Source organism: Chaetura pelagica, unplaced genomic scaffold (genome assembly GCF_000747805.2).
Source record: "Chaetura pelagica isolate M959 unplaced genomic scaffold, ChaPel_1.0 scaffold109, whole genome shotgun sequence".
Classification (NCBI taxonomy): Eukaryota; Metazoa; Chordata; class Aves; order Apodiformes; family Apodidae; genus Chaetura; species Chaetura pelagica.
Window position 1 is genome coordinate 5,153,430 of NW_009970725.1, and position 26,847 is coordinate 5,180,276.

Sequence of the window (26,847 nt, forward strand, 5' to 3'; positions counted from 1 at the left end):
GATAGTGCTTGCATAGTGCTCTGCTGCTACCTGTTCAGCGTTGGCTTGTAGTGCAGAATACCTGGTGAATAGCTTTGCATAATGGAGTTCTGAGTAAGGAGAACTTTAAGGTACGCTAATAAAACACTACATTGAAAACCCGAAATGTTTAAGTAACTTAATACTTACTGGGGTTTTTGTTTCAATCTTTCAATAGATGGACTGTCAAATAACTTTAAGACTCACCCCCTTCAACTGGATCATCCTAGTGGCAGTTTGGATAGCACTGATTACATGAAGGCTGCTGCAGCAGCGCAGGACGTGAAGAAACCCAATTCTGCAACGCCCCATGGTGCTTGTTTAACACTCACAGATCATGATCGAATTAGACAGTTCATACAGGAATTCACATTTAGGGGACTGTTGCCACATATAGAGAAGACAATTCGGCAACTTAATGATCAGGTCAGTTTACTTATAAAATGTGCTTTGTGCTGTAATAAGAAAAAAAACAGTTGGGGTAAAAATCCAGTTACCCAAAAATCTGTTCTGAAATGATTGCTTCTAAATCTAATAATTCAGTCATCTTACTGAAAATTATAAGTAAATTTAAGAAAAACAGCTATCACATTTTTTGCTCAATCTGTCTATTTAAAACAAAAAAAAACATAAACCAATTTGTATTAACAGAGCTTCCGCGCAAGGTGGCTTCTTGGTGAAAGCCTATCTGAACTATTATCAGGGTTATCTGTCCTTGCTTCTATTATCTTAGTATTTTATGCTTCTGGACAATTCTGAACAAAATGTACTTCTTGTTTTTAAACATTAGGATTCGCAACTCAAGAAATTTATTTGTATCAATAATTGTCAGCAAAAAACCTGCATGCTTCAGTTTCTGCTTCTTGACACGGAGAGAGCTGCATGGACACCCAAAATCATGCAGTTCTGATTGGATCTCAGCATTTTTTGCAACTGAGTATTATTTCAAACTAGGATTTTTCTGGAAGTGTGATAGTTAATACCATGCATGTGTTAAGTTTTACTTTGACTTGTACATTCAGGTTATAGTTTTAAGTATCAGGGGTTTTGTTACTTGGTATCATCCACTCTAAGGAATGCTGTCTCCCTATATTGACTTTTGGGAGCTTGTATGTCTTTGCAAAATTTTACGAAGAAACAAAGTACATTTCTAATGGCAAGGCTGTTTGCTACACTTTAGGAATGTAATAATTAATTCCTAATAATGGTAAGAAAAGAGTGATGTTACAATTTAAAAAATTATTTTACAAAGAGATGTAGTTTGCCTTAGATCATGGAATGGTAATTCCCTGTGGAAGTTTCCTCATTAGTGAAAATTACCTAAAAGAATGCCTGCAGTTATGATTAGTACCCTTGACACTTGAAATCAATATTCACAATGTGATAGTACTTCATATGAGTGGTGATGGGGAGAAGGTTTTCTTTTGAAGTAGATACTTACCCTGGAATCTAGATTTTAGGTTGGACTAATACCAGAAGTCAGATACTCTGTCAAGTTCCAACAGATGCATTAAATGTTTCAGCTCTTAGGATTGAGATATCTGCAACCTACAGTAACAATAGTGAACCTCAGCTGTCTGAAATAGAATAAATATATGAATTGCAATTTTTGTCTCAGTGTCAGGGTTTTAATCTAAAGGAATGTATTCTTGGTTATCTGTTTTTATGTATTGTTTATGGAAAAAAATGGGAACTTAGGAAGTCTTAAAACTTGTGGTTTTGTATTGATTTAACTTACATTGGTTTGTCTTACAATGTACTGCTCTGATTGTCTATTTGCAGTTAATATCCAGGAAGGGCTTGAGTCGATCACTGTTTTCTGCTACTAAAAAGTGGTTTAGCGGCAGCAAGGTTCCAGAGAAAAGTATAAATGAACTGAAGAATACTTCTGGTTTGCTGTAAGTAACTTCAGTCCTGCCCTTTGGATGTGAAATGAAAATTTACCTTTTTCTGGGGGAGGAGGGAGAGCTTGTGTTTATTTGATGGTGTTCTGCAAAGTGACATAAATCAGCGGTATCTTAAGATTTTAACTGGAGAAATCTGGAGTGTGCAATAAAGGAGTAGCAGAACTTAAAGACAATAAAGGAAACACTTTAGTGAATTATCTTCCTAGTATATGTAGAGTGAAGCTTTTGAGTCACAAAGAATATACATTTTTAAAAGTAATAGTAATAAAAAGAAGCTGTGGTCTGCTGTAAGGGCTTTTAAAATTTGTACAAGCTTTTCGTTTTCTTACTTTAGCCAAACCCTATGTATAAGTGTAACATGTTTATGGAACTATGTAATTTACTGCAGTATTACTGAGTGTTGAGTATATTGCTTTTGCAAGTGCATTTGAGATCTAGATTAAGGGGAATTAAATTTTTTAATTTATTTTTATTTTACACTTAAACCAGTTTCTAGATTTTACCAGAATATTCATTCTGTATGCTTTCCCTCTATGGATGAGGATGTATAATGATAAAAAGCACTCTCTTCAATTGTCTTATCTTAAGCACAGAAGTCTAAGTAGTTCTTGGACATTACCTAGCCAACGTTCGTGTCCCTGACACAGCTTTAAATTTCCATGTTCCATGTTTTTGGATTCATAATAAGAATGTCCATAATTTCAAGTTTCTATGTTGAAATTGTAAGCATGGTTTGCTTCCTACAGTTAGACTAACAAGTGTCTGTGAGAATGTATTTGATTGTCACTAACCAAAAGTCAGACTGATGCTTGCAGAGGACAGGAACTTGCCCAGTGTTTTGGCATAAGGCATGTTCTTTTAGTGAGTTATTACTTTTAAGAGAAATGGAGGAGGTAGCAATTACAGCTAGGTGAACATGGTGTTAGGTTTTTTTCCTTCAACTCTCAATTAGCTATAACAGTTAATCTTAGTGAGCAGTTTCAGTGATAGCTGCATACTTTTTTCAGTATTTCTTGGCTGAGATAAATGGTTGCTTTGAATGTTAATAGAACAGTGAATCTTGTTAACAGGAAGGTAAGGTGTGAAACCAAGTTATATGTGGCAGAGAGGAAGCATCTTTGCTTATCTTAGCTGTTTTTTTGGGTGAGGCTGAAGCAAGGCAGTTTTTGTTCCTACTTCATCAATAGAAATTAAGATGAGAGGGAAAGACTTTATAGAGCATGTCTTGCTCTAGTTATTAACATGATGAGTTTGAATGTAAATATTTGTATTTATAGGTATCCACCAGAAGCACCAGAGCTTCAAATCCGGAAAATGGCAGACTTGTGCTTTTTGGTGCAACACTATGAACTTGCATATAGCTGTTACCACACAGCAAAGAAAGACTTCTTAAATGATCAGGCAATGCTTTATGCAGCTGGAGCACTGGTTGGTACTTTATATAACATAAACATTCTGTGAACTTTTCTTAGTAATCTCTTAATATTTGTGTGAAGGTAGTAAAATGCAATCTTTTCCCTCCACCTCCAAATTTGTAAGAATCTTGCCAAATTTGCTGCATAACTTTAGCAAATCCTAAAGTGTTTTCAAATCTACTGGCTGCTGTTTCTTGAATGGAACAAAGATATGAATAAAAATTGAAGAGTTAATTCTTAAAGTGTGAAATATGGAAAGGTGAATACTTGGTATGCAACCTCCAGCAAAAGAAATCTTTAAATTTGTAGTCTGATAACTCAAACAGGTGTGAAATTATAGAATCTCTTTTTAGACTTTGGCAAAATACTTATTTTCCAGAAAGTAAAGACTGTGTCACTTTAAATATAATATTGTGCCATTTATTTTTTGGTTAAGACTCTTGAGGGATATAGTTTGAGTATGTTGCTGCTGAATGTCGTTGTAAACACATACTCACTAGTCATTTCTCTTGAGAATGAAGATCTATGTGATTAAAATAATTTTCAGTAAGATACATGGGAACACTGGGGAAAAATAAGAAACTTTTTTAGACTTCAGTCTGGTTAACTTGATTAAATTTGGAACTTCACTTTGTAAAGCTATGGAAGGAATTTGTACACTGTTCCATTTGATGTAAAATCTTTAACTGTATTTTCCTGGTATAGGCAGTTGCTCTGCATTTGGTAATCTGAAAAGGCATCTTAATTTCTTAATATTTAGTAGAGGTCTTAATTATGATTTTTTGCAACCTACAAGTCTTAGTCTTAACTTATTGAAGAAATGGTTTGCAATCCTGTCATCATTCTGTAAGGAGAGAAGTAAAATTTCAGAGTGCATGTTTATTGGAGTTTCCCTGAAAGCTGAGAATGTAACTTCTTTTAAGTAAAACTCAGAATGGTGCTCATCCTAAAAAAGGTGGTAGAGCTACTTTGTCAGAAAGGTTGTTCCTGTAATAGGAAATTATCTCTTGGGCTTGTAAAGCAGTATTGAATCAGTGCTTCTGCATAGTGTTGGGGGTGCTATCGACTGAAAACACGTCTGTGAGTGTGCATAACTCTTCACAAAATTGTCCTGGTTGGAAAAGACCTTCAAGATGATACAGTTCCATCACTATGTCCAAGCAATCATTCAGTCCAACCTCTTGCTGCTGTCTGGTTGGTCACAAGTAGAGTCATAAATAGGCTATTGCATTAAACCTTTTATCTGTTAACAGTGTGTTGGGAACACTCTTATATTCGGTAACTGATTAGATGACGGTCTCGAACTAGTAGCTGTTGAAATGTGTTTCTCAGCATTTTGAGGTTTATAATTTTTTGAAACAACTAGCAATACTGAATTTCTCTTGTAGGAAATGGCAGCAGTATCAGCTTTTCTTCAGCCTGGAGCTCCTAGACCATATCCTGCTCATTATATGGAAACAGCAATTCAAACCTATCGAGATATCTGCAAGTATGTTGTTTACTTTCGTACTGAACCAGTGAAAGCTGAAAGACCTGGTGACTTATCTCTCTTGCCCTGCATGGTGGTAGTGTCAGATGACTGAAAAATCACAGAACTTTTTAAGGAGTAAGATGTGTTAGTTTATCTAGGCTAACATGAAAGGGGACCCACACCGTACTTAACAGAGTGTTATTAAACTTGTGTATTGGATTTACCTGGTAAGATTTTGGTGGTGCCATGGCTGCTGGGATGGCTTCTGTGAGAAGACAGTGGAAGTTGCTTTCATGTCAGATAGAGCAAGTTTTCACCAAGGTCCAGAATGGACCTGCTACCCAAAGCTGAGCCTGTTGGCAATGCTGGTGGCATCTCTGTGGTAACATACTTAGGAAAGGATAAAAATTGCTGTGCAGCAGATACAGAAAAATGAGAGAAACAGGCCTGCAGACAACAAGGTCAGTGAGGAAGGAGGTACTTCCTGGCAGCCTGTGGAGAAGGTTATGGTGAAGCAGATTGTCCCCATGCAGCCTGTGGAGGATCACAGTGGAGCAGAGATACACAGTGGAGCCTGCAGAGGACCCAGTGCCAGAGCAGGTGGATGTGTTTTGAAGGAATCTGCAGCCTGTGGAGAGCCTATGCTAGAGCAGGTTTCTGGCAGAAGCTGGCACCTGTGGGGAACCTGCACTGGAACAGTCTGTTCCTGAAGGACTGTACTCCATGGAAATGACCCATACTGAAGAAGTTCTAGAGCTGTATCTGTGGAAGAGATCCCACGCTGAAGCAGGGGAAGAGCACGAGGAGGAAGTAACAGATGAAATGTTATGAACTGACCGCAACTCTTTTTCTCTGTCTCGCTGCACCACATCGTGGGGATGAGAAGTTAGAAGTGTTGGGAGTAAAGTTGAGCCTAGGAAGAAGTCAAGAGAAGGTGTTTTTATTTTTAGCTATTCTATGCTGTTATTAATAGGCAATAAATTAAGTCAGCCTCCCCTGAACCAAGTCTGGTTTGCCCATGACTTTACTTGATGACTGATCTCCCTGTCCTTATCTCAACAAATGAGCTTTTAAATACAGTTTTCTCCCTTTGTCTAGCTGAGGAGGGGGTGTGATAGAGCAGCTTGGTGGACATCTGGTAATCCACTAAGGTCAACCCAGCACAACTTGTTTCTGGCTGTTGGACTTAGATCATTTAGTTGGTGTGATCACTTTAGTTGGGGTTTTATAACTACAATACTGTCCTCAAAAATGCTCTCCGGCTTTGATTTTTGAAAAGTGGATATTAAGAGTGGAATGAGACATCTGATGTGTCAAGCTGTGGCTGTTTTGCAGGGGGATAAAGTTTCATATATTTTAGTTTAAGGATAAACAACAGAGCATCAGTCTGATTTGATATGGAGAAAATCTTGTCAGATTTGAGGTGAAAAGTTTTCCATCGTGGTTCATTTTGATAAATATTATTAATGCACTTATGTTTTTTGCTCTAGGAACATGGTTTTGGCTGAACGCTGTGTGCTGCTTAGTGCTGAAATCTTAAAAAGTCAAAGCAAATATTCAGAGGCAGCTGCTCTCCTGATTCGTTTAACCAGTGAGGTAAAACACTTCCTAGTTTTTCCACACCTGCCCTTACCAGTTTGTTTCCTTACCCAGGCACTTCTAGGTTACATTCTGATTCTTGTCCTGTGATATTTTGTAGCCGGAGGTAGCAAATGAGCCTGTATAAAGTATGAAGAAAACTCAGTTTACTGTGCAAGCATGAAGAAACTAGTGCTGTTACTCTTTCTTTCCAGTCAAGTGATTTGCTTGACTTATTTAAACATGCTAAATGTGTTTGTTATCTTTGGCTTTGCAACTAATTTTCTCTAATGTCTGCTTACCTCTTGTGTGGCATACTTTCAGTTTAAGAACTCATAGGTTAAAATATTAGCATGGCTTGCCAGAGCTGTAATGGATACTATCTCACATATAATCAGAAGCAACTAAGGCATTAATGTAGCTCAGCAGTTATGAATCATTAGGATCTTGCTGTGTAAGTGAAAAGTAGTTTGAACACTTCTGTAATATTAATTGGTGGAAATTAAGCATGGGATTAGCTTCTAAAAGCCCAGAAAGGTGCTTGCTTGAAAAGGAGTGAAACTTTAGCTTGGAGAAGAGGAGGCTGAGGGTTGACCTCATGAACATTTATAAATACACAAAGGGCAAGTGTCAGGAGGATGGAGCCAAGTTCTTCTCAGTGATGTCCAGTGATAGGAAAAGGGGCAGTGGGTGCAAACTGGAGCATAGGAGGTTCCATGCAAATGTGAGGAAAAACTTCTCTACTTTGAGAGTGACGGAGCACTGGAACAGGCTGCCCAAAGAGGTTGTGGAGTCTTCTTCGCTGGAGACAATTCAAAACCCACCTGGATGTGTTCCTGTGCTCTAGGTGATCCTCCTCTGGCAGGGAGGTTGGACTAGATGATCTTTCGAGGTCCCTTCCAACCCCTAAGATTCTGTGAAATGTAATACCAGTAGAGCATCTTCTATGTAGCTTGAGAAGAAAGACCAACTGCTGTTAGCTCTGGCTTTGTTGTCTGCACCAAATGTCATGCTTCAGAGAATTTTCCTGGGACAGTTTAATCTTGGAAAAAAAAAGTGCTTAGTTATACAGGTTTCTCTTTCAGGTGTCTTTGTAGCTTCATTCTTGCTCTCTTAACTTAAGCTTGCTACCAAAAATTTATGTGAGCAGCATAAGTTATTTAAGCAAGGAATTCAAATGCTACTGGCTCGGTAAAATCACTTTACTTAATTATATGTAGCATGCTTGTTGTGCCTTCTGGCAGTTTTAAGGAAAATCTTCACAGGATATTATATAGGTGTTGCAGTATATTTGTAGTCCAGATGTGCTTGGACATCACTGATAGCATAGAGTTCAGTTGTGGTTAAGATCAGGTAGATTCTGTTCTGACTGGTTGAAGTAATATAGCTGTGTCTTTACGTGACAATGAGGTGTTGATAATAATAAGTTGTACATTAATAAGAAATCATACTGGTTCTTGTGATACAAACTCAGTAAGTTCATTACTCCCTCTGTTTTTCCTTCATCCTGTTAAAGCTCTTATTTTTTGTTCCTAGCTTTAATATCAGCAGGGAGAGGGAGGGCGAAAAAGGTGGTAGGGTGCTTCAAAGATAATGGAAAGAGTTGGAAAGCATAGTGTGAGTAAGTAAAAAGCAGGAAGTTGTTTTTTTTTTTTTTTGTCACTGTTACTGAAACAGGTTGATATGTAAGTATCTCCACTGGAAAAAATTACCAGAGTGTTTGGTACTGAACTCTATAGATACAGCAAAGTGAAAGTACTTATTTTCTTCAGTATGCACACATACACATGTGCTCGTATATAAAAGAGTATTCAGTTTCACAACACTGTTACATCTTACTGCCCCTGTTAGCATTAAAACAAGGCCATGGTTTGTTTATATTCAACTTTGAGACTAATTATCCTTTTTGCTTTTAAATAGGATTCAGATCTTCGCAGTGCACTTCTGTTGGAGCAAGCAGCCCATTGCTTTATAAACATGAAAAGTCCCATGGTTAGAAAGTTTGCATTTCATATGATATTGGCTGGCCATAGGTTTAGTAAAGCAGGACAGGTAAGTACTATCTTTTCATATGGAAAATATGTTTAGTATTTGATACTTAAATTGTGAATGTATCATTAGCCTAGAAAAATATTATTGGCTTCTGACACTTGTATTAGTCAGAAGTATTCAGCTGCGTGACCTCCTGAAAATGGCTTCTGCAGTGATCAGCATAGTCTTTTACTTCTGTATATGAGATAATACTGAAGATCACTGACTTGGAGCTTAAGTGGCATGTGTTTTCTTTTCTGGATCTCAATGTTATACACATTGAAATATGAGGCTTTTTATTTGGATCAAGTTCAGTTACAGAAGTGAAATGAAATGTGTTAAATTCAGCTTATCTTTTGAGGCTTGGCAGTAGAGCTGTGTAGACTTTAGCAGTCAGTCCTGAAGCAGCACAGAACACTTTTGAAGTAGTCTTCTTCTTATTTGTTTTTTTAACTTACTGTCTGAGGACACTAGTCTTCGAAAACATGAACTTAGTATGCAGGCTAAGCTCTGTAATCTGGGTAACCAATGCTTTTGTGCTTAGATTGTAAGGTTGACCAGATGCTGTGAGGTATAGTTCTGCAGATGTTACACTTAGCATGGTGGCATTGGTGGTAAAAACTTGAGTAACTTTTTTGACTTACCATTCAGTCTTTCTAATATTACAGTTACAATGAGTGGTTAATGGGATTTATCTGAGAAATAATATTTTTTTTTATTTCTTTGTTTTTTCTTGCAGAAGAAACATGCATTACGTTGCTACTGTCAAGCCATGCAGGTTTACAAAGGGAAAGGCTGGTCTCTTGCCGAAGACCACATTAACTTCACTATTGGCCGCCAATCCTTTACACTTCGTCAGCTTGACAATGCTGTGTCTGCATTCAGACATATTTTGATCAATGACAGTAAACAACCTCCAGCTCAGCAAGGAGCTTTTTTAAGAGAGTATCTTTATGTTTATAAGGTAAAAGGCTTTCCACTGTCTTTATTCCTTGAGTAATCAGTTATTTTATTACCAGTAATTTTCTATTAAGTCATTACATAATTTTCCACCATACCTGCTTTGTTCCAGCATGTGTTAATTTCATTACTTTAGGCTTAAAAAAAAACCCAATACAGTGCATCTAGTGTGTGTATGAAGTGTAACTTTATTACAGTAAAATGAACTCTTCCTTTTGAGGGTCGTGGCTGATCTGCAGCTTGTCATAGTTCAGTTTCTTTTAGGTTAAGTGGATCTGTTTTGTTTTGATCAATTTATGATTGTTTTTGAGACTTTTGATAATAAATATTTAATGAAGACTAGGTAGCTCTGACACCTTTCCTGGTACTATAAAGTACTCCCCATCCATGTTGTACTGAGTTTTTATTTAATATGGGCTTTTTATAGATGAAGTGACTCATTGAGTTTGCTGTAAGTTTGTGAGTGATTCTGGATTATAGTATTCCATGTACATTATGGGGTGTTCAGTGCCAATATCACCACACTACTTGCAGCTGTGCAGTTTCTGTATTTTAAAGGTTGTAAACAGAACTTGTTTGCTAAGTTATAGTAGGCCTTACTTGAGACCTTACAGGCATTTGAGTCCACAGCTCAGATGTGTTGAGTCTTGTGTAAATGCTGGTGGAGTAGCAAGCGTAGTTTATCAAATTTTGAGTTAGAGATTCAAGCTTTGGATCAATTAAAGCTTTTAACAGCCATGCAGCCACAGCAGTGATTAGAGTGCTGGATTAAAATAATTACTTTGTCCATAAAGATATCACAAACTTTAAACTCTGACTGAAGAAAATACTACTTTGGACTGTCAAAGCACAAGCAGGTATCAAAACATCTTAAAAAGACTACCTGTTCAAACACTGAGTGCTTATAACTTGGCTTCCTTGTCATTCAGTCGTTGTTAATGGACAGCATGGACATTATATATTTGCATGATGACTTGATGCTGTTTTCCTCCAGAACGTAACCCAGCTGTCACCTGATGGTCCCTTACCACAGCTTCCTTTGCCATATATTAACAGCTCAGCAACCCGTGTTTTCTTTGGCCATGATCGAAGACCAGCAGAAGGTTAGACAATTTTCTGTAAACTGATGGAAGTGCCTTATTTATGGAACCAAAATACATGCAAGAATAAGTGTAATTTAAAAAACCAAAACATTATGTAAAATGAATGTGACAAGGTAACTTCTTAAGTAAGATTTCAAAAGAAAAGCTTAAGCTTAGTATATACTTCCTAGATGTTTTCAGACTTGCTATGAGAACATGAAATCCACATATGCAGATGTGGTGACTTCTGTTTTTCATATCTTCAATGCAAGTCTGTAATGAACCAAATTAAAAGGATTATTAATGCTTTAGGAAATGCTAGATGCTAGTGCCAATCCTAGAAAGTAGCTTTACAGTTAACTTGCTCTCAGATTAACTGTTTGAAAGGCTGTGATTCCTGAATGTAAATTAAGCTAAGTGGAAATTCTTGCATAAAAAAGGGCTGTACTACAGGTCTGTAATCTGTCATAAAGTAAAAATACCTGGAAGCTGAGTATACTGTTTGCACATAGAAGTATACTCAAATTATTCTCAGTATTTTCTTCCATGTGTGTTTTTCAAAATAGTTTTCAATTCACTGACTTAAGTAAATTGTAACATAAAAATAGCAGTGCCTGTGAACTTAAAATATCTTTGTACTTAAGTAAATTGCTAGTGCAGACCTCTGTTGCAAGTGTTGTGTGGTGCTGTTCCCATCTTCTAAGACTGCTTTACTCATACTAGGTGAAAAGCAGGCAGCTACACACGTGAGTCTGGATCAGGAGTATGACTCGGAATCATCACAACAGTGGAAGGAACTTGAGGAACAGGTTGTTTCTGCGGTTAATAAAGGAATGATACCTTCAAACTTTCAGCCAACACAGTTCTGTTTAAATCGCTACTCGGATAATTCCAGATTTCCACTTGCTGTTATAGAAGGTAAAGTTAAGATTTATACATTTAAAAAATAAAGAGATAACACAGGAAATACTGTATAAATTTATTGTAGATTTAAACCAATGTTCTGGTGCAAGTTGTTTGCATGAGCATAGTTTGAGGTAGGTGAACTGTGGTGGGGATAGCTCATTGTCATTATTCTCTTGCACTTTTTTAATAGAACCAATAACTGTAGAAGTGTCCTTCCGAAACCCTCTGAAAGTTCCCCTTCTTTTGACTGATCTTTCATTGCTGTGGAAGTTTCAACCTAAAGACTTCAATGTAAAACATGCTGGAGAAACTAAAGAGCTGGTAAGGAAAGCTTAATCCTTTTTTTAAACGAAGTCAAACAGCTGCAGTCATATATTAACTTAATATTCAAAAATCTGTAGTATGAAACCAGCTGTTTTAAGTGGAAATGAAAAAAAAAAAGGCAAAGAAAGCCCCAACTAGCTACTGAATTTCTTCATGCATTTTTTAGATTTTCTTAGATCCGTATGGCACAAAGGAGCCAATTTAACAATTGTACTGTAATGAGTATTGTAAAGCTTAATGCAAAGCAAAATACTTCCAACCTTTCATTGTATGTGAAGTGCATCCATTTTGAATCACACTAGCTTTGACCAGCAGAAATAACTTGCAGTGTTGATAGGTGTATTATCAATTACCTTTTTCTTACTCGAACTACTGGAGCAGCTGTGTTTAGTGAAATATGTGTTCTGAAGAACTGTGCTGATATGACATAGGAACATCTTGGTATCTTGATTAGAAGAAAAATTAAAATGTATTGCATTAAAAATGTTTTGTGTACTTTAACTACTTACTACTGTTTAATTTAACACTTCAATTAATAGTGTCAAAACTTCCCTCCAAAGGACTGTTCTCATATTCATATTTTTAAGGCTTTAATATATTCTAATACTGAATATTACAGAAAATTCCTTAATAATTTGGTTTTTCTGGCCAAAAGCACTTGAAACGTAGTGATCTCTAAATGTGCTGTGTTTGCCAGAGTTATAAACATGGTTTCATATAGATAAGTCTCAATAATTGCCATACGTTTTCCCTTCTGTTCTGGTCTGAACTGATACTTTAATGATATGATAAATACTTCTGTGAGTAGCAGTGGAGTTGATTTGGAATGGTTCCAATTTATAGTGATAAATCTCAAATTTATCTCAAGTAAATATTTACTGAGCTCTCTAGCTGCTTTAACTCTGAAAGCCTGAGAAGCTGGGCACACAGCACCTGCTGATCCTAAATGTCTGCAGTATGAAATTCTTTTGCTTTTTTTCCTTAAACACTTTAGGAAAGATGTGGGAAGTAATATTCATGGCACTTTTTCTGCCTAAGTGTAATAGTATCTGAAAAGCAGTTTCTTCTTTTCAGGGAACGGGCGTTGATGACACGATAGGAACAGAGGCAATATCAGAATTTTTAATTAATAGTGAGGAGACAAAAGTGGTAAGTACTGTACTACTTAAAACAATAGTCTTTTCAGTGCTGAACTTTAAGATGGAGTTCTTACTTGTTATGGTCTGAACTTAATGCTAAACTTACAGAAGACATTACTGATACATGAAGTACTGGAACTTCTGAATCTCATCAGTGTGTATAAGTATTTGAAGGGAGGATGTGACAGGACAAGAGGCAGTGGGCACAAACTGAAATACAGGAGGCTCCATCTGAATATTAGGAAACACTTTTTTTACTGGGATAGTGACTGAGCACTGAGCACAGCCTGCCCATAGAGACTGTGGAGTCTTTGTCTTTGGAGATACTGAAAGCCAGTTGGACATGATCCTGGGCAGTTGGCTTTAGGTGGCCCTACTTGGGCAGACAGGCTTGACAAGACTACCTCTAGAGGTCCTTTCCAACTTCAACCATTCTGTGAGTCTGCCTCTGTTAAAGTTAATTTTTTCTTTAAAATTTAGGGTTATTTCCTAATGTAATGGGCAGCTCTCAGCTGTAGGCTGGTTTGGTAAATTTTATGTATATTAAATTTTGAGTTTAGTAAATGACCTGTAGTTATTGTGTGAAGTTATATTTGACATATATAGCTTTGAGTATCTTTAGCAATTGGACATGTAAATGTAATAATACTTTTTTTCTAGTAGCAACAACAACAAAAATTTAACATATCTCCACAGGCAAGACTAAAGCTCTTTCCCCATCAAACAGGGGAGCTACATATTCTGGGAGTCGTTTATAATCTTGGCACTGTTCAGGGTGCTGCGACATTAGATGGGATAGACCCTTCTATTGGACTACAGACAGGTAAGCCTATTATTCCCTTAACTTGTGTGTCTCTGTAAGAGGGAGATGTGGCTTCTGCAGAGCAGAACTAAATTCTAGTGTGTAATATTTGGTTATCATGACAGGAGGCCCTTCCTTTGGGTAAGGGTGTGGAAACAAGGGAAGCAGCTGGAACAGGAAAAAAATGAATTAGCACTTGTAGGAATCCCATGAAAAAGGAAGTAACATCTGCCAAACCCATACTTATTGTTCCTCCTAAGTCTGTGAAAATTCTGAAAATTAAACTCTGAAAATAAAAAAAAAACCAATAAATTTTAAATATTCCATCTATGCCATGTTGCATCTATAATAACTTTTGTTGATTCTTTTACCATTTGTTTTCCTTCTGGGTTTTTTCCCTTTGAATAGATTCCCAAATTTTGATTTGGCTGATAAAATGAACTTGTTTTAGTATCTTGACTTTATTTTGTGTCTCCTTCCTCTATATGAACAAATAAACAGCTTATTAATTGCATATTACGTGATCTGTTTTGTTGAGTAATTCATCGGAAACTGTAGCTTGCAGAGAAAACTTAATTGTTGGAGGAAATCGGGATTAAAGCAGGTGTTTGAAAATGTCTAAAAGAAGTATTGAAACTTATTCAGCTATCTACAAACTGGAAACCTTTGGAATAAAAAAATGTTTGGAGAGGAATGGTGTGTCTTTGAAGGAAATAAAAATGTTTTGTGTTACTTTTCCAGTTTGGCAGAAATGGGGAAAGGAAATAAATACATCACCTTCATGCTCTGTGATCACTCTCCCCATCTCCCTCTAGTTGTAGTCAGACTATTATAAGGCAGAGTAAGTCCACAGCTGTGGATGGCTGTCTGTCTGAACTCTTAATAGCAATGCATTATCTCTGATGATAAGCTTTGAAGAAGCTGCTTCATCAATGAATGCTCCATGTGCCCCATAGCAGAAAAATAAAAAATATTTTTAATGTTGGGTAGGGAGGTTTGGATCACTTCTCAGAAAAAAGTTAGGAATTGCTTTTTAAAAAAAATCATTTCAGGAAAGTTTGTCTCCAATGGTTTATCTGTACGAGGACGGCAAGACTTAGAAATCCAAGGGCCTCGACTTAATAACACAAAAGAGGAAAAAACATCTATTAAATATGGGCCTGATCGACGTTTAGATCCCATTATTACAGAGGAAATGCCTTTGTTGGAGGTATGTGGCTACTTTCTCTTGGCAGTTTTGAGCAAATATCTGAAGCCAGAGCTTACAAATGTAATGTAACAATGAAGTCTTAGACTTTATTGCCTAAATCTTTCCAGTTAACATCTGAGCTGTCAGTGCCAAACTTTTTTTCAGGCATTTTTTTCAGGTGAAATTTGAAGCATCCAAATAAATAATCACCTGAAATTGTTATATTCCCTTCTCAGTTTTAGGTGGCTTTTTTAGCCAAGTTTCAAGGTGAGCAGGAACAGGCAAAGAAGCTGTTTCTGTTTGCTTGCCATTGATCTGGGATGGTTCTTCAAGTTGGTTAATTAAAACAGACATTTTCCTTACTAGTGTCTTTAAAATGGTCTGACTAGCTGGTTAACGACAACACTCTATAGAATAGAATATTTCAGCTGAAAGGGACCTACGGTGATTGTCCACACCAACTACCTGACCACCTCAGGGCTGACTGAAAGTTAAAACATATTAAGGGCATTGTCCAAATGCCTTTTAAATGCTGACAGGTGTGGGACATAGACCACCTCTCTAGGAAGCCTGTTCCAGTGCTTCCTAATGTCTAGTCTGAACCTCCCCTGGTGCAACTTTGAACCATTAATTTGAACCATGAAGTGGGAATGGGAGAAGGCAAAAGAGATCAGCACCTCTCTCTCTACTCCTTGTGCTCAGGAAGCTGTAGAGAACAATGTAATTTAAATATATAGGTGACTGTTTTCATGTGCATTTGTAACTTGGCTTAATGTTCAGATTTTTTTTTTCCTCTTCTCTCCCATACAGGTGTTCTTCATAAATTTTCCTACAGGGCTTCTCTGTGGAGAAATCAGAAAAGCATATGTAGAATTTGTAAATGTAAGCAAGTGTCCCCTTACTGCACTGAAAGTTGTGTCCAAGCATCCAGAATTTTTTACTTTTGGTGGAAATACTGCTGTTCTAACGCCACTAAGTCCTTCAGCTTCGGAAAACTGTAGTGCTTACAAGACAGTTGTGACAGATCCTACCTCTGTGCATACAGCACTATTATCTTCAGCTTCTTCTGTAGACTTTGGGGTTGGGACAGGAGGTCAGCCTGAAGTAATAAATGTCCCACTTCCTGATGCTATTCTTCTTCCTGGGGCTTCAGTGCAGCTGCCTATGTGGTTACGGGGACCAGACGAAGAAGGTGTTCATGAAATTAACTTTTTGTTTTACTATGAAAGTATTAAAAAACACTCAAAAATGTGGTAAGTTTTTATATAATTGTCGTATTTATTAGACATATTAAGCAAATGCATAAATTTTACTGAATTTCTCTTAATTGCTGTGATGATGTACAAGTGGCCTGTTACCTACTATTCTAAACAATACTTATTTTTTCTACTGTATGATCTAACTTATATTTTAACCTCCTATGGCAACTAAGCTCCACACAGCTGCTTGCTCTCTCCCCTCCAGTGGGATGGGGGAGAGAATTGGAGGGGTGAAAGTGAGAAATCTCCTGGCTTGAGGTAAAGACAGTTTAATAGGTAAAGCAAAAGCCATGCACGCAAGCCCCTTATACTTGGCACTGGTGAGGCCACACCTTGAATACTTTTGGATACAGTTTTGGACCCATCACTACAAGAAGGATGGAGCTCCTGGAGTGAATCCAGAGAAGGGCAGTGAAGCTGATGAAGGGTCTTGAGCACAAGTCTTATGAGGAGTCTTGAAGGGAACTGAGGTTGTTTAGTCTGAAGAAGAGGCTGAGGGGGACGTTGCTGCTCTCTACAGCTACCTAAAAGGAGGCTGTAGTGAGGTGAGTGTTGGTGTCTTCTCCCTAGTAACCAGTGGATAGAATAAGAGGAAACTACCTCAAGTTGTGCCAGGAAAGGTTTAGATTGAATATTAGGAAATACTCCTTACTGAAAGGGAGTTTAAGCATTGGAACAGGGTGCTCTGGGAAGTGGTAGAGTGACCATCCCTAGAGGTGTTCAAAAAAACATGTAGACTGTTTACTTGGCGTGATGCTGTTGGACTGACGGCTGGACTGTCTTTTTCATTCTTAATGATTCTGTGATAAGCAAAAGCAGAACAAAGGATTTGTTCACTATTTCCCACCCCATCAGCAGACATCTCCAGGAGGGCAGGGCTTCATTATGCGTAATGGTGAATTGGGGAAGACAAATAGTGTCGCTGTGAACATCCCCCGTTCCCCTTAGTTATATTGCTGAGCATGTCGTCATATGGCATGGAATATCTCTTTGGTCAGTTGGGGTCAGCTGTTCCAGCTGTGTCCCCTCCCAGCCTGTTGTGCACCCCCAGCCTGGATGCTGGTGGGTTGAGAAGCAGAAAGGTCCTGATGCCATGTAAGTGCTGCTCAGCAGTAATGAAGACATCTCTGAATTATCAACACCGTTCCCAGCACAAAGTGAAATCGTAGCTCCAGAACAGCTACTGTAAAGAAAATGAACTCTGTTGCAGCCATAACCAGCACACCTGATCTCTGTACCTATTCAGGATGATGGTGGGGAATAGGGCTACTTCAGATGAGCTTGTCGCAGGGCCTGAATGTTGTCTTGTGGCTGCAGCTTTAAAGAAATCATGTACTGTTGGACTGCTCCATAATGTATACCAGAGTAGAGTAAGTTGAGATGGTCAAGAGAGTGGATCAGCAGCGTATTCCTGAAATCAAATTAAGTTGTGAAAATGTACCCTTAGCTTATATTTTTTCAATAACTTCTGAAATGCCAGTTACATTTTTATTTGGCTTTTAAGTTGGTCTGTAGGAATTTTCCCCCCTACGTTGTAGTTACGTTACTTCCATTTTATTTTTTTTAAGAACAGAACTTATTTCTCCTTGGAGTTCATAGTATTCAGAAAGTGAGGTGTTTCAGAGGTGGAAGATGGTTGTTTGGGGAGTTTCCCTACTGTATTGAAGTTTCCAAGGCAACTTAAAGTGATCTGATATAGTCTAATGGTCTCTTTGTAGACTGAGCATGGCTTCTATATTTTTAAAAATTATTTTATTTGGGCCACTTGAAAGCTATGCAGCCATCTGTATATCTATCTGAAGGTTCACTGCAAAACTATGAAGCTTATTCTGTAGATCGTGACATTGTGAGGTAGAGTTTAGGAAACCACCAATTTCTTCTCCCCCAGCATATTTAATAGGTAATGCATACCCAATTTTTATGTGCCTCCAATGTTTCCAAGTGAAAGGTATGGTAATACAAAACTTCTTTGTGGGAAAAGCTCATGCAAATGTCCAAGAATGCAAGTTTACTCCTAATTAGAAAAACAGGAAAATAAGTTTTACAAAGGGCTTGCTGGCCCTTCATGTTGAGGGTGTTGGGAAAAATGCAGAGTAATGATGGTTTTGGGAGTAAACTTTCAAGATCTTCAGTTCAGGGAAATTTGTTGAATGCATTGGTATTCTGTCTAAATGCTTTTTTTTTCCCTCTCTTCCTTCCCAGCCACAGAGTATTAAGGCACACTGCAGTTATTTGTACTAGCCGTTCTCTGCATATTCGAGCTACTGTCTGCAGAAGTAATGCACTTGAAGATGAAGAAGGCAGAGGGGACAATATGTTGGTGTTTGTAGATGTAGAAAATATCAACACTGTAAGTTCTCTTCTTATGAAAAGCTCAGCAGATGTGTGTCAGCAATAGGAGCAAGACTTAAACTTGGGTTTTTTTTTCACCTGCTTTGTTGTAAACATTTCATATTTAATCATTCCAGTTACTGTTGAAAAGAGAATACTAACATTAAGTTGTATCTCAACTCTCTGGAAGTCTGCTGTAACTGTCAATCCTAAGAAAATTCCAAAACTGTAGTTTGGAGTCTTTTTTCTTTTAGAAGGATTTTTTCAAAATTCATTAATGTTCTTGATGATCAGTGTCATTCTGAATGAGACAGTCTGTGCTCCCCAGCAACTTTTCAGTAGAATTAGCAGTAATGTGAAGTCAAAATTTAAGCTCCAACTTGAAGGAAGCTTTGGTGTTGACATTTTATTACCAAATTCTAAAAGACATTTTTGCAAATATAATCCAATTACAGATATGTTGTGATTTGTTGACTTAGCAAAGCAGATGAAAAAATTTCAGTTTTCATACCATGCTAATATAAATTTACTCATTTTTTTGGTAAAGCGGCTTCCACTTTTTCAACCACAAAGCAAGGTAATTGAGTGCTCTGTTTATAGAATTTCTAGATACTTTGGTAGTGGAATCACTGAGTTGATTTGTCATTTTGTTTTAAGTGTGTACACTCTGTTCTTCAGCTACTAAAATGAATATTGTCCACTCCTTCTTTGAGAAGGAAAGGATGTTTTAGAAAGTACTTACCAAGTTAACAGATAACATTGTGTGTGAGACTTAATTTTCCTGTAATTGACTATATATAAAAAAAAAATAATTAAAAAATTGAGATGTATGACGTAGAAATATTCCTAAAGTAGCCTTAGAAACTAAGTGGCCATGCAGACAGAGTTCTATATTGGAGTTAAAAGCCTTGGCTTACTTATAGTCATCTCAAACTAAAATGTTGGCATGCATCTATTTTTCTGTGGGATCTTTGTTTCCTCTTTGTGTGACTTTCTTTGCTGGAATTGGAAGTTGCTGTGAGCTTGGACTCTTTTATGTTATAGTGGGTCTTAATTCTCTTTTTCTCGCAATAGTACTGTATTGTGGATAGTGTGAATAATGAATTAAATTAAGATTCTAACAATGACACCTTACAACCAACACTTACTATGTGATACACAACATCACAATTGTGATTGGTCTTATTTGGCATAATTTTTGTTTCTTCCTCAGAGTGAGTCTGGTGTTAAAGAGTTTCATATAGTACAAGTTTCAAGTAATAGCAAGCATTGGAAGCTTCAAAAATCTGTTAACATCTCTGAAGACAAAGGTATGTATCTTTATCACCAAAAGGATGGTGAGTCTAGCCTGAGGCCTGACAAGAACAGTTAAAATGATCTTAGAAGGAGCTGAATTTGGTTTTCAGGATAAGTAAATTCTAAAAACTCTGTCCCTTTCAAACATAGTACAGGCCTTTTTTTGTTAATGTTTCACAGGAAGTATATAGACAGATAACTTTCTGATTTCATGTATTTTAAAAATAGGTTTAACTTACAGTTATTTCTGTAGAGAAATCCATGTCTGGTTTGGCTGGCAACTTGATTCACAAGAAGTATGTTTGTGTTTCTTTTGCTTATTTATACCAGTGTTAAGTTAAACTAATCAATGGAGTGTCTGACAAGTACTCTGTTCAGTATGAGAAACATACCAGAATTGCTAGTGCTGTATCATGCCTTAGCTAATAGGAGCTGCTCATGTTTGAAAAGGCCAACTACCCCAGACAAAAAGTGCTGTTACTGTATCTAACAAGTACTACCTTTACTGGTACACTGATATTGTATGTACTTAAAAATTAGTCTAGAAATGTATTCCTCTTGTATTAATACTGAGCGTGAAGCAGTGAGATAAAATTTATCTCTTGTCTACTGTTCTTCCTTCTTTATCTCCTTTCTGTGTTATAGCTCACTTCCTATCCTAGAAGTAGATGGAAGGGGGGGTCAAGACAAAATACATTTTCTTCACTACATCATTTATTATCATGCAGTTGCTCTGCTTGACTAGTTATGCTTCTTGAGTATCATCAGTGTGTTTTTTTAATTTCTGTAGTCTAAAGGCTAATTTTTTAGATAATGAGGAGAGACTGATTATGTTGAAGGGGAAAAAAATCCTGCAACCTTTTTCTTTCAGATACTAAACTTGCGAGCAGAGAGCGAGCGAAGTTATGTTTTAAAGCAGTAAGATGCAAAAACTCAGAAGGTATGTTTGGTCCTGAATGTGGTAACTTTTTGAAGAAAACACTGTTTGGATGCTGTGTGCTGAAGTTGTGACTAATCCTGGTGCTGAAACAATGCTTTCTCTTTTTATCCCTTAGAAAATTACACATTTGCAGATATTGTCTTTGGAAATGAGCAGGTAGGTGAACTGATGCAACTGCATATTTTGTCTTGTGCAAGGTGGCCCTGTCATGTGCAAGTATCCCAGTGAGTGTCTTTTTTTAAATTTAAAAATGATAATAGTGCTTTCAATAGTTACAAAGTTGAGTTTTGTGTGCCAAGAACTGTTGACCTTCTAGACCAGCTTTCAAAAAAGAGAGGTAGCATAAGCTGGTGGATAGTCAGAAATTTAAATTCCCAGCTCCACAGCTGAACTACTTTGGCACCATGTAGCGATGCAAGCTTTTTTGCTAATACTTTTCCTTCCTCTCCAACTCTTCAGAGTGGTTCTTTTTCAATATTTCCCAGTCCTCTAGTTGTCTAGTAGAGATTTGTGAATGTCAGATTTTTGTTCTATTGTACTTTTAACTTATCTTGGTAAAAATATAATTAAGAAAAATTCTAATTGCGTTTTATTATTAAAATAATGTGGAATCCTATAATGAATGTAGGTACCAAATTAAAAAACTCCTAGTGCAGTTTGCAGTCAGTTTAAGGAGTTTTCATTTTATTTTTCTTGAAATTTAGGATTCTAGGCTACTCTGCTTTTGTAATCTTTTTAAGAATACAGGTATTTTATGAAAAACAATCCTTTTAGCAAGTGTTTTTCCAGAACCTGGGGAAAGTAGGCCACTTGTGTCAGATCAGAAATTTACATTGGCACAGTTAGCTGGATGTCAGATTGTTTATTTTATGCTGAGTGTACATTTTCCATATAGGTATCCAGCTGATACAAGCCAAAGAAAACCTACTCACTGCCATTTCATTTTACAGGCATATAAATTCGTTAGGACTAAAAATCTGAGGTAGATGATCCCTCTTGGCATTTTTTAAAGTTGGATGAACTGCATGAACTTCAGCTTTCTTGTAATAAAATGGTTTCTAATGGGAACGATGAGGAGGCTGCCCTCCCTTCTAGACAGTGGCTCTAAAAGTAGATTGACTCCATGGGTATGAGTAATCTATAGCTGTTTCCCTATGCTACCTTAGCTCAGTAGGTAGGGTTGATCTCTGACAGGATGAGCATGGAAACTGAGATGTATGGCATCCTGTGGGTTGCCAAAGGCATGGGGTGTTGATTGACAGCCAGCTGAACACGAGCTGGCAGTGTGGTCAAGGAGGCCAACAGCATCCTGGCTTACATCAGGAATAGTGTGACCAGCAGGGGCCAGGGAGGTAGTCTTACCCCTGTACTGGGCCTTGGTGAGGCTGCACTTTGAGTCCCATGTGCAGTTCTGAGCACCACAGTGTAGGAAGGACATCAAGGTACTGGAGAGGGTGCAGAGGAGGGTGACTAGGCTGATTAGGGATCTGGACAGGTCTTATGAGGAAAGGCTGAGGGAGTTGGGTTGGGTTGGCCTGGAGGAGGCTGAGGGGAGACCTCTTTGCTCTCTACAACTAGTTGAGAGAAGGTTGTGGTGAGGTGGGTGTTGGCATCTTCTCCCTAGTGACTAGTGATAGGACAAGGAGGTGGGGTCAAGTTGTGCTAGGGAAGGTTCAGATTGGGTATTAGGAAAAAATTCTTCACAGGAACAGTGGTGAGGCATAGGAGCAGGCTGCCTACAGAGGTGGTGGAGGCACCATCCCTGAAGGTATTAAAAAAATGGGTGTATGTCATGCTTTGGGAGATGGTTTAGTGGTCATGGGGCTTTGTAGGGCTGATGGTTTGACTTGCTGATTGTGAAGGTGTTTTCCATCCTTAATGATTCTATGAAAGCAAAGTGAGATGACAGAACTGAAATACTTCTGTGATGAGCTCTGTTAAGAGTAACTTGTGTCAGCTTGTGTCCTGTTCTGATAGCACTCTTTCTTGCTGTTTTTTATCCTGTAGATAATAAGTTCAGCCAGTCCTTGTGCAGACTTTTTTTTCCAAAGCTTGTCCTCCGAATTTAAAAGAATGCATGTGCAGTCTCATACTCCTCATGCATCTCAAAGGGCTGTGAAGCAGGCATTTGATGAGACAATCAGATTGATACAAAGATGCAATGAAGTCAATTTGAATATTGTTGTACTGTGGAAGGTATGTATGGTTGTGGTTGTTGTGGTAATTTGGCCATGAAATATGACTGTTAGAAAATAATTTAATATGGCAACCTGAGCTTTAATGCATGCTTATACAATGTTTATACAGAAAATATTTTTCTGAAAACAGGCAAATGAACTAAAATGGTGTCAAGAAGCAAAGACAATCTTAATAGCCATTCCTGTAATAAATATGTTAAAGTGGGTGTATATTACTCTGGATGCTCTCAGTTCTTCTAAGTTCTCTTCTTAAAAGAGATAATTCTGAAGTCTTAAACCATCCTAATGCTTGCTTTTATCATTGAACTGTATGAGTGACCCATTCTGCTTTGAAGAAGAGGATGTGTGCCAGAATGCAAATATTAAGTAATGGAAATTTGCAGTCTAAATTTCAGCAGTTGTCTCCGATTGTGAAATCAAAAGTATACACATAAAACATAAATGTTACGCTAGCTTTTGTTTTGAACAGCACAATATCTTCCTTGTGAGGTATTGGGCAAGCTAGTAGTTTTGTATGATAGTTTATGACATTTTCTGTTCTGTTAATGCCTTTGTATTATATTCTCTAGGCATATGTTGTGGAAGACAACAAGCAGCTTATTTTGGAGGGCCAGCATCATGTTGCTCTTCATACAGTTGGGAAGGAGGCTTTTTCGTTTCCTCAAAAGCAGGTAATCTAGAGTTAAGTTTTTTCTTTACAATTTCTTCTTTTCCAAAATAGACTTGATGTGCTTTCTTGTAAATAAGTGGAATAATTTTGGGTGCTTTTGCAGAATCTTAATATCAGGTACCAGTATTGTTGAATTAGCAGGTATTGCTAAATAATTCTAACTTAATTACTTCAGTTTTTACTAGTCATCTGTATTGAAATAGCTTGACTCAGCTGAAAGATGAGAAAAGCAATATATAAGTAGTGATACTGCCATGCATTTTTTGGGGTAAGCTGTTCCATGCTATTTCAGGGTAGAGCTAGGAGCTTAATGGTATTATAGAAGTTAATCATTATTTCATAACAAAGTTAATAGTAAAATGGTGGAATTATTTTTTAAGAGTTGCCTACAAATTCTACTGTTGTGCACAACTTTTAAGTGAAGACCTTTAGTGTGAAATTTTAGAATGGCTGAAACACTGGAGCACTTAAAAAGACATGGAAAGTTCCATTGGAATTGATCAATTAATAGCATATTACTTTGAAGTTTTATAGCTTGTTTGATAGTTTAAAAAAATAGCATCTGTAAGAAACTAGTGGATGTCTCCTGGTACAAGAGTCAGTAACAACTATGGAAACTATAGATAAGTTTCTGTAAAAACATCTATTTATGTATGTGAAGAAGACTAATGTGCAAAATTAAAAAGAAACAAACCTTGTACTTGTTTAGTCTTCTGAGCACTACATTGCTGTTCCTTTTTTGGTGCCATTCTCATCATACAAGCTTTTATTGAGCTCTTACTGTAAGTTGTAGTACTATACATAAATTTATTTTCAAGAAAGCAGTATGAGACAAATGTACGTTTCTCTACATATCATGCTATAATGTAAGTAGTGAATTACTCTGAAGCTGTGCACTTGGCTTGTTTAGAAGCCTTTAACTATTTTTGTATCATTAAGATTTTTCCATTTAGTTCTTTGCACTATTTGTTTTCTTCTGAGCACTACATTGCTGTTCCTTTTTTGGTGCCATTCTCATCATACAAGCTTTTATTGAGCTCTTACTGTAAGTTGTAGTACTATACATAAATTTATTTTCAAGAAAGCAGTATGAGACAAATGTACGTTTCTCTACATATCATGCTATAATGTAAGTAGTGAATTACTCTGAAGCTGTGCACTTGGCTTGTTTAGAAGCCTTTAACTATTTTTGTATCATTAAGATTTTTCCATTTAGTTCTTTGCACTATGAAGTAGACAGGAATAGGTCAGAAGAGGCATATAGTTTCAGCTAAACTGGCTGGTGTTCATTGGTACTGAAAAATAGGTACATTTAAGTTGTTACGTCTGAAGCTGCTTTCTTCACTTAGTATCAAAAAAAGCCTTTGCACACTTGGGCTCAAGCTATGCAGTGCAATACCAGGCTGCGTAAGCCTCGTGAAAGCTGCCTACTCTGGCCTTGTATTTTGTGTCTTAATGTGTATGTAGAACAGTAGAGCCCACTGCTCAGGTTAGGAGAGAAAACATTGTGGATTTCTACTTCTGAAGTAGGAACGAATCACATCTGCACCATAAAATAAACAAATGATTGAACATGCTAGAGATAAGACATTTCACATGTATTTACAATAAATGTGTAAAAAACCTAGAGTTTGACATCTGGAACTTAAGTTGTCTGCGTTAAATTCAGTTTCAAACTAAAAGAAATGAATCCTACTACCAGCGATAAGGAGGATCCAGATGTCCCCAAAAATTATTTTGAGGAATAAATGCTACTATATTAACATTCCCTATTTATAATCTGTTAATCATCAATTATTATTATTAAAACTGCATCCAGAGAGGTGCCACATTGATTATTTTATTACTTCAGCATAAGGAACATACTTCCTTTGAAGCATTTGGTATCTTGGTTGGAAAAAAAAAATGTATCTGTGTTGTGATGCAGTTGAAATCTGGTATAAGAGTAATGGTGGTTGTTCTTAATAACTGTGTAAATTGTTTCCTCATGGTGAGCCAAGCCCAGATTTAACTTGGATTTTAGGAGCCTGTAACATGAGGACTGCTAAGGATTGAGAAATTTCATATACTTATGTACTACTATTTTTTTTTTGAGTTGGCACTATATGCTGTGAGGAGAGTAGATGAACCTTGGAGGTGAAATATGAGGTGATTTGAGACTCTTTTCACTCCACATTCAAGAATTAAAAGAACCCCCAAAATAGGATTAAATGAGGCTAGGTAGAGAAAATAATATGCTTGACCTATTAAGGATTTCCTTTGAATTACCTTGCTTTTGTATTAAAGCTACACAAGCAGTAGAAAGCTGAAAGGGAGAAAATCCCAAACCTGAACATTACTTCTAATTTAACATTTTCAGTGTGTAGTTTCAAGACTTCTAATGTAATATTCATATAGCTTGTCTTATAAATCTGTATTTATTATCTAAGTCATAAACAGATTTGGAAACTCTAGGCTGTCCCTGAATGTCTTGTGCTGAAAATGTAGAAGTGGGTTGCTTTCTGTAGTGTAGACAGCAGAGGGAGGTGGAGGTGCTTGCTTTTTATCAATGCACATTGGTTACCAGACCTGAAGTGGGAAAGGGCTGCTCAGAGCTGAAAAAAAACAACTTGCACATTCTAAACAGTGTCACCTAAGATGCAAGAGTCCACTCCCTGCATTATTTGTTGCTTTTCTTCAGGGACTTTCTCCTTGACTTGAACTGTTTCAGTTTTATACTGTTGGAACCAGTGAATGAATTTCTGTCTATGCAGTAGTACAGTCAATTCCCAACGAAGAGCAGTCTCACAGTAGACATGAAAACATGTACAAGACTTCTTCCTGCACCCTTTTTGTTTTAAAGCCCTCAAATGACCCAAATTAGCTGAATTCATCAAATAACTATGTTGAACAAATCAAGATAACTTGCTTTATATTTTGGTTAAATTGTGTGTTCTGGTTGGATTCTGCTTATTTGTAAACTATCATCTCAAATACTTTGCCAGCTTTTAAGGTTTTAGTTTAGACTTGAAAGCTTCTAGAGCTGTTCAGGGCAAGAAAGCTCCAGTGAAGTTGCTGGTAGGTTAGTAGCTGGCTGCACTGATATAAAAACCTTTTTCATATACCTAAGCTAACATGCTAGACTGCTGATGGAGATGCAAGGATACGTGGTTGCTTCTGCTTCGTTCGTTGTGGAACACATGATACATAATGCAGGGAATAGACAGCGAGATGCGATTATTCCTTTATTGCAGTAGCATAACTTGCCTTAGTATGATAAAATGAAGATAGAACCTCTGGTTTCCATAAAACCAAGATAGCGGGTTTTTAAGGAGAGGCTTAAAAATAATCT

At 37.2% G+C, this 26,847-nt stretch overlaps 1 protein-coding gene across 1 annotated transcript in view; it reads left to right on the forward strand.

The window, feature by feature from the left end:
- TRAPPC8 (trafficking protein particle complex 8) overlaps positions 1-26,847 on the forward strand; it is a 58,098-nt gene that overhangs the window by 18,845 nt on the left and 12,406 nt on the right. Inside the window, 20 exon segments of the mRNA XM_010006897.1 lie at positions 197-444; positions 1,801-1,916; positions 3,203-3,353; positions 4,729-4,829; positions 6,302-6,407; positions 8,310-8,441; positions 9,160-9,384; positions 10,375-10,483; positions 11,186-11,380; positions 11,559-11,689; positions 12,767-12,841; positions 13,528-13,654; positions 14,686-14,843; positions 15,633-16,075; positions 18,284-18,431; positions 19,626-19,722; positions 20,580-20,648; positions 20,764-20,804; positions 22,656-22,844; positions 23,416-23,517. Coding sequence (XP_010005199.1) covers positions 197-444; positions 1,801-1,916; positions 3,203-3,353; positions 4,729-4,829; positions 6,302-6,407; positions 8,310-8,441; positions 9,160-9,384; positions 10,375-10,483; positions 11,186-11,380; positions 11,559-11,689; positions 12,767-12,841; positions 13,528-13,654; positions 14,686-14,843; positions 15,633-16,075; positions 18,284-18,431; positions 19,626-19,722; positions 20,580-20,648; positions 20,764-20,804; positions 22,656-22,844; positions 23,416-23,517 — 2,963 coding nt within the window.